At 36.5% G+C, this 12,483-nt stretch overlaps 2 protein-coding genes across 2 annotated transcripts; both read left to right on the top strand.

Moving 5' to 3' along the window:
* Positions 1-6,127: 6,127 nt before the first annotated feature.
* LOC134255760 (G-protein coupled receptor 157-like) lies at positions 6,128-8,737 on the top strand. Its single transcript, XM_062738280.1, has 3 exons — positions 6,128-6,768; positions 7,317-7,525; positions 8,320-8,737. The coding sequence occupies exons 1-3, from the start codon at positions 6,297-6,299 to the stop codon at positions 8,668-8,670; spliced, it is 1,032 nt and encodes a 343-aa protein (XP_062594264.1). The 5' UTR covers positions 6,128-6,296; the 3' UTR covers positions 8,671-8,737.
* A 1,315-nt stretch (positions 8,738-10,052) lies between these two features.
* Positions 10,053-12,182, top strand: LOC134255774 (G-protein coupled receptor 157-like). The gene is made up of 3 exons (XM_062738297.1): positions 10,053-10,601; positions 11,243-11,448; positions 11,796-12,182. The coding sequence occupies exons 1-3, from the start codon at positions 10,124-10,126 to the stop codon at positions 12,144-12,146; spliced, it is 1,035 nt and encodes a 344-aa protein (XP_062594281.1). The 5' UTR covers positions 10,053-10,123; the 3' UTR covers positions 12,147-12,182.
* Positions 12,183-12,483: the final 301 nt, after the last annotated feature.

Raw genomic sequence — 12,483 nt, 5'->3', positions numbered from 1 at the left:
ATGATTTTGTTTGATTATTCATGAGTTATTGAAGCTCAAGTGACGATACCCCTCAAAAGTGGAAATCGAAAACACTCATTATCTTCAATGTCTATCTCGCGCATATGTCAGAGTCTTGTTTCTCCTTTGCATGGAATTTCATGAGAGTGTTTATCTTTCAAACCCTGGATATATTTAGCATGGGTAACCACGCAAAAAATAAGTCAAATGGCGCGCGCATGCGCCAGTTAGAGGAATACAACAATAAGTTGACTGGCTCAAAAAACCAAATTGCGGGATTGATTTCTTTCAAATTTCTTATGAATGCAATGATTATAATCGTCTACTCTATAAGTGGCTGTTTTTGTGGTAGTACGGTGGCGATTTAAGAGATGGCAGGACGAATAATACGCTCGTAACATGGCTCTGTTTCACGTTATCGTCATCGTCACGGTTGATTGAAAACCATTCCACCCTCTCTGACAACTAAAAAGTTTTAGGGGGAAAATTTATGCTTAGTAAACCGTTGTTGCCTTTTTCATTAATTAAGCAATTCGAAAACAAAACCCCATTGAACTTCCGTAAACTGTGCCAAGATTGCAATAAATTCATAATGTGTCTTAACATTGAAAAACAATGTGCATACCTCATATGCATCAAATAATGCAACAAGATTTGTTGACAAACCCGTCGTTATCAAATTGCACGTGTTTTGGGCGTTTTAGCGTTTTCCCAACATGACGTCATAAATATTAGGGTTGAGTAATTCTGAATACTGATTTTGATGCATAGTAACTAAATTTCTCTTCTGACCAATTTTCGTAATTTTCGGTCATGTGGTCAAATTTTTATCGAAAATTATGCTACCCTGCGTTTCTTTTTCCTTTCAGTATATTTTTTGCATGTACCTGGTATATGAAATATCAAATGTATTGCAAGATGTGTTTCTTTAATTACTTGTACATGTATATTGTATATAATTATGTGAACTATGTACTATTAGTCGAGAAGAGTTATTTTTTCATTATACGAGAATGAAAGATTAACAATACGATTGTTAATTAAAGCTTAATTATAGCGTTTTCTGTTCTTTGGTTTTTCATTTTTAAAAAAAATGAGGATATAATGATCGTGACATTTTTCAGGAATATTTTTATGCCTCTACTTACGTCTCTTATGTATTTATACGTTACATCCTGATAATGAGTACCATTATTTTGGCAGTCAGTTAAATGTAATGTATATAGTGGCACATCAAAGTTTTGGAACATGGTTTGGAGTGTCATGTAGAAGTACAGTGAGGTTTCTTGAATTCTTATTCAGAGGACAGTTGGGTCTGGGTTTTCTTTATATAAAATATGTTTCCATTTACGTTTACGAAAACATGGGCCCGTTTTATAAAAGAACTAAGACCAAAAAGTTGATTAAAAGTTTGCAAAATTGATTATTCTGTTTAAAATTGCTTTTCTAAACATAATTGATTACATTTCTGTTTTTTCTTTTTAATTTGAGCCATTAACAATCTTATTTTAATAAAAAAGTTTAAACAGGACAAATTTTTGGTACAAGTCGTTAGTTCGATCTTTTGTAATACAGGCCCCTGCTTTCCTGTGCTATTATGTATTGTTCGTTATCTCCATATCCTTCATTCAACATATTTAGCAGTAACCAGTTGACTTTTATTTGATTGAAAGCATTTTGCCGATGTGAAATATGGTACAGTCTTCATTCTTGGTAAATTCGAAAGGAAAGGCATCTTTTTTCCCTGCAAAAATTGGGTTTCTCGAACTCCTCTTACATTTCTTGTAACAGTTCCATTCTTGATTTGGAATTTGATCGGGGTATCATGTACCATAAGGAGCAAATAGGGTCAAAAAGGGTTCTAAACAAAACGTGGTTTCTGGGATCTCTATTGCATTGTAACAATAAGCAACAAATCTTTGGATTCTGACACATGGTGTTCTGCAGATGAGGAGTACGGTTTCAGAATATTAATTTTAATAGACATCGTAAGGGTTCAAGAAACTGAAGGAAGCGGGGGAAGGGGTGGAATCAGATTTTTTTAGTATCCTGGTTCTATGTCTTCCTCTTACATTTTTCAAGGTGCCCCAGGCATATATTAAAAGAATCCAGAATGTGTCCTATTCATGTGTACTTAGATTTCGATCAACAACATATGGCGATTGGAAACTGAAACATTTTGGAAAATGTAGAATTATGGTTTCTTCCCTTGTTACCCAAATAAGTGAAAGAGATTAATTTAGAGTCCAACAAGTAAGTGTAACCCAAATAAGTAAAAGAGATTAATTTAGAGTCCAACAAATAAGTGTAACCCAAATAAGTAAAAGAGATTAATTTAGAGTCCAACAAGTAAGTGTAATGAAATATATGGAGTTAATAAACAGTTCGCAGCTAAAAAGACCATTTAAAAAATACAAATATTGGAGCAGAGCAAAAACGGACCTCTCAAATATCATAGTTGGGATCAGGTTCCATAGAGGAATGAGCATTCTATGCCGACCGATCATAAACCCCCTGTGCTCCTCGTCATAATTGGGAAATAACGGGAAAATCAGACGACAATTCAGTGTCTAAAAATGCCCTAACACAGTATGAAAAACTGTTTTATGACGGCATCACGTTCTGATCTCTTGAAGCCCGAGAATAGAATGAATTGATAGTGATTATTATCAATGACTTGCTTATGGAACGGGAGAGGAGAAAATGCAGCGGACCAGACCGGGATTCGAACCCGGGCCCCCTGAAACTCCGGTCAGGTGCTTTACCAACTGAGCTATCTGACCCCGGCGATCGAACCCAGGTGACCGCCACATTCCTCCCTCTTTAAAGGACTTTGGCCCTCCAAAGACCCCAACCCAGACTCATCCCTGGCAGGTCTTTCACCTGTCAATTCCAGGATATGGCATGGCACCAAATGTAACGGAAGGGGAGAAAATGCAGCGGACCAGACCGGGATTCGAAACCGGGCCCCCTGAAACTCCGGTCAGGTGCTCTACCAACTGAACTATCTGGCCACCGGCAATCGAACCCGGCTGACCACCACACTTACATTATTCATCCACACAAAGATTACACAGGTGAATTCATTTTTATAACACAGCTATATGTATGTGTGGCAAACACGAAATATCAACAAGTCGTTTTTAGAACATAACCTACTTATTCAGCCAATCAAATGCTTCAATTTCTCTCGAAGAATTGATTCTTCATGGTGAAGAATTTTTCTATTTCTGAAAAATTCAACGGCGTCTGATTGGTTCACTTGACAGTTATATAGGTGTGTCTTTATTGGTCTTTGTTCAGCACACAAAAAGAAACTATTCAAAACCCACGTGCTGTTTACAATCATGATATTTAAACTTTCTAGGCCATGCTATATTTTTTTCCCACTGTAATGTTTTGTCGCCTTTTTTGAATATTATTTTTTTCACATTTCAGCATACAGAAAATACAACCATCGTCATATATATATATATCAGAGACGAACCTTGTCTTTGAAGACAGATTTAATCACAATTTTCATCATTTTTTTATTGATATTAGACAGCCATACCCACTCCTGCTGACTAGGGCCTTTTCATTTTAACACAAACATTTTTCAAAAATGTTGATATTACGATTCTTGTTACATGGGTATTCTTTTTCTTGCAAATATAAACATTACATAGGCATTGGAAATTAGTGTTTACCTTTTTTTTATTAGTTTAGTCCCCCCCCCCCTTTCAATTTGCTTCCAACGCCCATGGTATTCATTAGTTCAGTAACTTTAATATCTTCACCATACCATTTCCCTAGTAAATCAAGGTATTTCATATAATCCAGTGCTAACCTGAATGGGTTGGGAGTCCATTCTGAAACCGCGTGTGTTCGATATTGATTGCCTGCTCGATATGTACAACGAGCGGTCAAGTTGAGTCTTATATATGACACAGCCGTGGGAGGAGTTAATTTTTAATCCATGCATTTGATTGGCTGAGGTTATGTTCTAAGTCAGTAAGATCATATGAAGAGAAATCTTCGTCAATTTCTTCATGACGAAGATTTCTCTTCATATGATCTCACTATTACAAAGAGGCAATTCTTTTACTTTCAAGCAAACTAGAATAAACAAGAGGCCCACGGGCCTTATAGGTCACCTGAGTAACATGTAACAACTTTCCAACAACTGAATTTGGTTTGACTCTTTTAAACCAAAAGGCTTGAAATTCACAATTTTGAAAGAGGCACCATTGTTTTTCACAACTATTCACTTAGCATGCTTATTTTGGTTACTTAATACCCAAAGGCATCTCAGAGTAACAGAGAGAAAATGCATTTCCACTTTATAACCACCAGTTGTGCACATCAACCCAGAGGAATCACTGACCCTGGGGCCACATACTTCAAATTTTTGAAATTTTATAAATTTCATTTCATCAGAAATGGGTGATTAATATCAAAGAGCAGATTTCAAGGTATTACTTTATTTTCAGACTATGTAACAACCCCCATGCCCCCGTCTGCAGTACCCTTAATGCAGGGGCCCTGAAATTAACCATTTTGGAGTAGGCGCCTTTCTTCATCATAAATATATACTTAGATCATTGGCATTATACCAAAGGCAAAGAGAAAGATTTCCAAAGAATGCATGCGTTTGAACAATATAATCCTTATTGAGCCCTAGCCTAACACCAGAACCCCTGACCCAGGGGCTATGAAATTCACAAATTGGGTAGAAGCATCCATCCTTATCATAACTATGTACATAGTTCGTTGGTTAAATATCCAAACGCAAAGGAGAAGATTTTTAAAGAATTTATGCATTTTCACTATATAATCAATAGAGCCCCGCCCTAACACCCGAACTCCTGACCCTGGGGCCATGAAATTTACAATTTTGGAAAAGGCAATCTTATTCAACATAAATATGTATTTGTTAGCTTATTTAATGCCCAGGAGCAGAGAAAAAGGTTTTCAAATAAATAATGCATTTTCACTATACAGTCTACTTAACCCCGCCCTAGCACCAGAACCCCTGACCCTGGGGCAATGAATTTCACAATTTTTGTAGAGGACCCAATACTGATTACAATCATGCCAACAGTTTGACTGCTTGATGTCCAGGAGCATATAAGATTTTTAAAAGATTGCACCCATTTTAGTGGTTTTGGCCCCACCACTCAGGCCCCCAGGGGGAGGGCAGGGAGCAGGAAATTCACAATATTTGTTCTCCTCACCAATAGATGCTTTGCGCCAAAATTGGTTGAAATTGGTTGACCGGTTTCAAAGAAGAAGCTGAAATTGTTCAAAAGTTAGCGTACAGCGGACGACGACGGACAGCGATGGATCGCAATAGGTCACCTGAGTTTATTTTACTCAGGTGACCTAAAAAATAGTTGTATATCTTTTGGTCACGGGTTGCTTTACTTGATGACTTGTTTAAATCTTTCCATATTTAGATATATACAAGAAGCATTTCTAAGTACTGTTTAAGCTCGACAGTGTCTTTGATAGGCACTTAGGATTCGAGTTTGAATCATTTCTATTTCAGATACATGTACAAATGTACATCATTCATCATTGTATGCTGTTTAACGTCCCTCTTGAGAATTTTTCACTCATTTGAGACGTCAAAACTTGCAAACTTTGACCTATACTCGTCACTCAGGACATTGATCGGGGGGGAGGGGTGTCTTTTTCGTGCCAGCACCTACTGCGACACGGAACCTAGGTTTATACGGTCTAATCCGAAGGACAGGTTTGCACGTCTCACTGTGGGATTCGAACTCGCGACGTAAGAATCAGCTCCTTACTTTGCGACTCTAGAACAGACGCTCTAACCACTGCGCCTCGCGGGTGACTCTATTTCAGATACAAGTATTATATTCATTCTTTACTTTAAAGTAATGTTTTGATATTTTGCTGTATCAGTTAAACTTCGTTTTTACAATAAAGAAAAATTTAACATGGAAAAATAGGAATTCGTGCAACATATGACAAAAGGCACCGACATTGATATCAAACATACACAATAACTTCCTAAGGTATTAAGCGAATATGAAAGGTTCCGTTTTCCTTATTATGAAATATGATACAACCATTTCCTTATCAACAATCAGCTTTAATAACGACATTGATACCTCGACCACCTCCAGACACGAAAAAAGCTTATCATACGCGACAATTGCAGCTGTTATTACCGAACTGTGCATATTTGAAACGAAAGTAGGACTTTGTGTTGGATATATAGTTGTGAGCTTATAGTCGTGCTATTTTCTACTGTTCGTTGTCTCCATATCCTTCACTATACTATAACAATGTCGACCGACATTCCGTATGTGATCAGCAATATAACCGCCCCGGAGAGTCTTCCCCCAGCCGTGGTGGTGTTGACGATGGTCAGCTGCCTTTTCTCCGCGGTGGGCGCGGTGGTGATTTTCGTGGCGTATTACGTGGTGGAGGAGGCACGGAATCAGACCCGGCGACTTCTGTTCTACATAACCATAGCTGATCTGCTCACTTGTCTTGGGAATCTCATTGGATCCATCCGATATTTTAATCGAGATGAGGATGATTACGTGAACAAAGCTGAGAATATGGCACTGGACTGTAGCAGGACAGATAGTGTCTGTATGGTACAGAGTTTTGTTACCACATTCTCTACACTGGCATCTTTCTTTTGGACATGCATTATCATGCTGCACATTCTTATGACGCTCTACACTAGAAGGGAGTGGACGGGGTTCTACAAACGTGTCCTCTTTCATATTATATCATGGGGTGTACCTAGTAAGTTTCATGCATATTGCACATTGTAATTAAATGGAATTATGAACCTTACTGTAGCACTTTTGAGATTTTAAAATTGTTTATCGAGTTATGTTGAAATTTTACCAAAATTAAAGGAATTTTAATAAAATTTTCCATACATTTTTGCTAGAAGTCATAGTTGCAACTGTGTTGCAACATTGTGTACAAGAAAATATTTTCATCCAAAGCAGCAATTAAAAAAATATTTACCAAAACGCATCTTCATTCTTCTTCATTTTAATATTGAGATTTAATATAACATAACCTTAAAACTTAGAGTAGCTATAGTCTTGAAAACAAAGACAAGAATTCAATGGATTATTGAAATCATTAATTTAATCCATAGACTATTCCAATATTGAAATAACTGTACTGATTCAGTGCACACTACTGAAGTGTTTTTTTTCATTTTGTAATGATACCCCGGTATTTAAATGTAAATATTTTGAACCCATCTTAATATTAAGCATATCACGACCAGAAACGATTTGGTAAGCTTATTTTTACTTCGACATTTTATTTTCTAGTGATGATAACCTTAACAGCAGCTTTCTGTGGAGCTCTCGGAGAAGATTTTTCTATCAGTACTGGACCCTGGTGCTGGATCAAAGGTTGTCTACCTTCATCAAAAGTGGTCACGTGGATGTTTGTCACTGCCAAATTCTGGGAACTCTCTACTTACGTTCTGACAACAGCATTCTATCTGTTGATTAAATTTGTACTGTGGAGGAGACAGGTAACGCTCGTCTAGATTTTTTTAAATTTTGCCTTATTTTAATCTTGCTTTATTTTACAATCAAAAGTGCTTATGGATTCACAAGATAAATCGTGGGGATGTTCTGAGATATATGGAGATAACGAACAGTATGAAAGCTCAAAAATACATTGAACAATCCAAATTTTGGAGCAATGTTAACACTGACCTATAAACATCAGAGGTTGGATAAGGTTGCCATGGAGGATTAGCATCCTCTGTCAAAGGACACACTGCCGTGTGATCCTTGTCATGATCGTAAACTCAATGATAGATTGTATTTGATAAATATGACATTGTATCGACCATAGAACTGATTAAAAGACTGATATTCTTGTAAACATCAGAGGTTGGCATCAGGTTGCCATGGATAATTTGCATAACGGGCGAAGCATGTATTCGCCCGTTATGCATAAATTATCCCATGTTTCACACTATCGTGTGTCCCTGTCATGATTACTAAATAGACGGAAAATCCAATTCATTGTGAAATAAAATTGTAGTTAAGACTTTAAAAATGTAGACTAATCGATTTAAATTACACGAGAACTCCCATGCCAATTTCAATAGTCGTCGCCCACTGACGTCAAACACAAAGGCAGCCGCACGAGATTTACATGCATATTTGGCCTCCTTAGCTCCTGACCTATCGACCTTCCTAATTTACATTCCGGCAGAATTATCAAGAAATAAACCCCCCTAACTTTCAAAGAGTTATCACAGAGAAAAAAAAATTAGAAAAGGAAATATATCATGATCATTATGTTTTGTTTCAGGTTCTTTCCTTCAGACAGAGGAGCAATGACAATCTTCGTGACGAGGACCAGCTGTACACCATGATATTCCTCGTTCTCATTCCTCTAAGGATCTTCGGAACTGGTCGCTTCTTCATCGCTTACCACAAAACTCTAACCAACAACTCACTTGTTAAATTTGGCACTATCGACCATGTTCTCCTTTACCTTCAGAGTATTGGTGACAGTGGCCAAGCTTTCTGTAACTGTATCCTCTTTTGTGCGAGAGACGGTGTCGTTCGCAATGGTTTAATTAACAAATTCAGACATACATGTCAGTGTCAACATAATGATGAAACTGAGAGACTATTGCCAAATACTCCTGTTAATTAGGCATCTACATTTGACATTGTCGACAAAGTATTGAATCTCTAAGACTATTGCACACTTCATCCGTAAAATAGACTCATACATGTCGACAGAACGATATAACCGCAAGTCTTCTGCCAATAACTTATCACCGACATTTACTGTCATGACCTGATAAATGCAGATCTGAAGTTCATTGTAATGTTGTATATATATTTTTATGTACCTATATTAAATACTAGTATACTGATCCTTTACAAAGTTTGAAAATGACAAGTAAATGTGGTTAACCAAATTAAAAAAGTATCTTTAGAAGAAATCCCAAGAAATTAGAAATATTTCCAGCCACTTACCTGTTTTCCATCTGCAACAATTTTTAAGGAGGATTTGTGAAATTTTTATTAGAAAGTTAAAGCTAAGGATCAGGATAGGAAAGTAACAGACAGACATACTATGGAACACCAAATTAACATAGACTCAAATATTTGGACTTATCTTTGAATAGTTGAACTCATCTCTGAATAAAATGAAGATACGTAGAATCAATTAAATTATACCAGGGACCTACTGTACTGTAGTATATACTTTGTATATATTCGTCCCTGATTATTAATATACCTATCTTAGATTCATTGAAAGAAAGGTGTAATTTAGATAAGATAGGTACAATTAATTAAAAGATAGGTACAATTGAAACCTATACTTTACAAGGGAACTGAGGAAAGGTAGAGTTAAATTATACCTAAGTTTAATTCTGTTTCTGTTATTAAAAATTATGAAAACTCCCTCTTCTCAACGACTTGAACATAGAGGAAACTGCACACAACATTTATATGGGGAGTATTTGTTAGAATCTAAAATAATAAAAGATCTTTCCAATTCAATTGCACCTTGCTTTAATTCATGGCATTTGTATCTTCAAATGAATATTGTACCTCTCTTCAAAAGAAGTAAAGATAATAATTTAATTAAAGAATTATCTTTCATTGATTTAAAGATAGGTAAAAATTTTCAACATGCTTCGTACAAAGTCTGTTAGGCTAGGTATTTGTTGAATTTATTGAGGTTACGCACCTTTTCATATGAAAGAGTTGAGAGAGATAAGAACTTCTATGCATCCGGACTTTAATATTTAAGATATCAAAAATTACTTAATTATCCAGAAGACCACACGGAAGTGTAATATTAAACTAATTTTTTTCAAGGTCAAACCATTTTAAAAGCTTGATCTGAAGCCTGACCTTAATCCTTATGTAAGAGTCAATGAAACTATCATTAATTGACAAAGCAAACGGTGGTGTTAACGCATTCCTTTCAAAAACTTCATGCAGTGTGCTTTACACGTTATTACTGTAAATTATACAAGTGATTTGAGTGCGAGGAGTATAAACCCTTCAAGCGCCAGTGCGTGACTAAACTTACACATCTTACTGTCGGTTTTAAATCGAAAGTGCATTAATTTTAACATCTCGGAAGTATGTCTGGAAACAACAGTTCCCGGTGGAGTAATGAGACCGACCTTATCCCGGTCAGTCTCCCGGGGTCCGTCCTGATTTGTACTATTGTCAGCAGTTCTTTGTCCATATTCGGAGCAGTGCTCATCTTTGTGACTTATTGTATTGTGACCGTGGCCAAAAACCAGACGAGGCGGCTACTCGTGTACCTTACTATAGCTGATCTACTGACGGCCGTGGGGAATCTTATGGGCGCCGTCAGGTACACGTTAAGAGATGAATCGGAATACATCAACAAACGTGATCAAATGGCTGTAAACTGCACCAATACAGACCAGATCTGCGTTATACAGAGTTCCATTACTACGTTCTCGTCGCTGGCTTCTTTCTTCTGGACCAATATCATTATGGTTCATATTCTCATGACTTTAATTTCACAAAGAGAATGGTCAAGATTTTTCATTAAAGTCTTATATCATCTTGTGTCATGGGGAGTACCGTGTAAGTATTTATATCTGTTAAAAGTTATCTGTAGTTTGGTGTGTAATGGATCATGCGTCTTGATGTATAAGGTTAACAATGGGGTTAAAAATTTCACACAGATTTCTTTTATCGCATCAGGTGTTTAAATATTTGCCCTCCGTCTGAGCAATCATGACTAAATTAAATTTATTACTGACGTAAGGAAACTTCTGTTTACGAATCAAAAAAATGAAAGAAAAAAAACAACAATAAAAAACTCGTGCATAAAAAAAGTTTACCTATAATATAGTGATGATAAAAAGCATGTCACGCATTTTCGAGTCAACAAAATAGCTTTAAACTTCTTTCAGACGAAAAAGAAATACCTCTTCGATTTGTAAAAATACCATTGTAGACAAGTGTTATTTTCATACATCAATAGATTAGTTTGTTTATCAGGCATATCGATGACATCATGTCTTCCTTGTTGATTAAATTTTTGCTTATCTGAAATAAAAAAAAAACGTGAATCAAATGAAAACGATAAAGACAATTTAAAAATATGAAAAAGCTTGAATGAAAAAGGTATTATAATTGTATACATGTTGTGAATCATGCAGATAAAATTACAATATATATTAAAATAATAAATTCTTTTACGCATTCTGACTTTCTTCCAGTGGTTATAACTTTCCTGGCGGCCTCAATGCAGGCTCTAGGCGAAGACTTCTCGATCAGCAGCGGCCCCTGGTGTTGGATCAAGGGATGTCTAAAACCCGGAGAGGTCATTTTCTGGATGACATTTACCGGGAAAGGCTGGGAAATCCTTACTTACTTTCTCACCATGACTTTCTACATCCTTATGAAGTTTTACATGATCAAAAAGGTAGATTTAATGTACTTTAGCAATAATGATAACATGCATGTGTCAAATAAAAAGAAGATAATTTTCACATAAATTGTCACATAATTCTTTATCATAGACAAGTAGATATCAGTACATACGCTTAGCGACAGGGTAACTACAGCCTATCAATGGAAAGGGTAAGGATAACGAACAAGGATCGATCGCAGAAAAACCTACAACCTTACAAACAGTATATATATCTGTGACAAGATATGAAACACGGACCCCATGGAAATTCCAGGGGATGAATAAAGATCATAAACTCGACAAATAAATCTCCTTTATACTTAGGAATGTATAAAACTATTGTCTTTTTCTTCCTGCAGAAAATGCGATTCAAAGACCGGAGTCAAAACCACCTCCGCGAAGAGGATGAGCTCTACATCATGATTTTCTTTGTCATTGTCATTCTCCGAGTGGTCGGCACCGCCCGGTATTTCATGGCCGTCACGAAGGCAATAGACGACAACTTGCTTCACAGCTTTGGTCAGACAGACATGGTTCTTCTTCATATTCAGAGTGTTGGTGATAGCGCGCAGGCCTTCTGCAACTGCATCCTGTTCTGTGTGAGAGACACTGACGTCAGACGGGAATTATGGAAGCGAATCTGTGCCTGTCGTCTGTCACCTGATGAAAGAAGACCTTTGGTTACAGAGGTCAATAGCGAAGTAAATTAAAATATCTATTAGTTAACCTTACAAAATTATATATGGAAGGATACCTTCACATTTCCCTGGCTTTTTCACGATTTTGATATTTTGTGTGCCAGGAAAACGTCAGAAACGGCGCCATTACGATAACTGGGAAATCACCGCCTCTTCCTAGAGGCGGCATTTTCGGGTTAATTTTCCATACAATTTATCATTGCTACAATGACTTTAGTACTCGCCAACATTGTTTTATTTGTTAGTTTATAAAATATACAGTCCGGTGAAAATATTTTATGATACTGTCGAGTTTTGTTTACATTTCTTGCAATTCAAAATCTTGCAAGATCTGTATTTTAGTCTGCAT

This window comes from Saccostrea cucullata, unplaced genomic scaffold (assembly GCF_032062105.1).
Source record: "Saccostrea cucullata isolate Sc308-1 unplaced genomic scaffold, CSIRO_AGI_Scuc_v1 ctg5, whole genome shotgun sequence".
NCBI lineage: Eukaryota > Metazoa > Mollusca > Bivalvia > Ostreida > Ostreidae > Saccostrea > Saccostrea cuccullata.
This window is presented reverse-complemented; position numbering and strand designations above follow the sequence as displayed.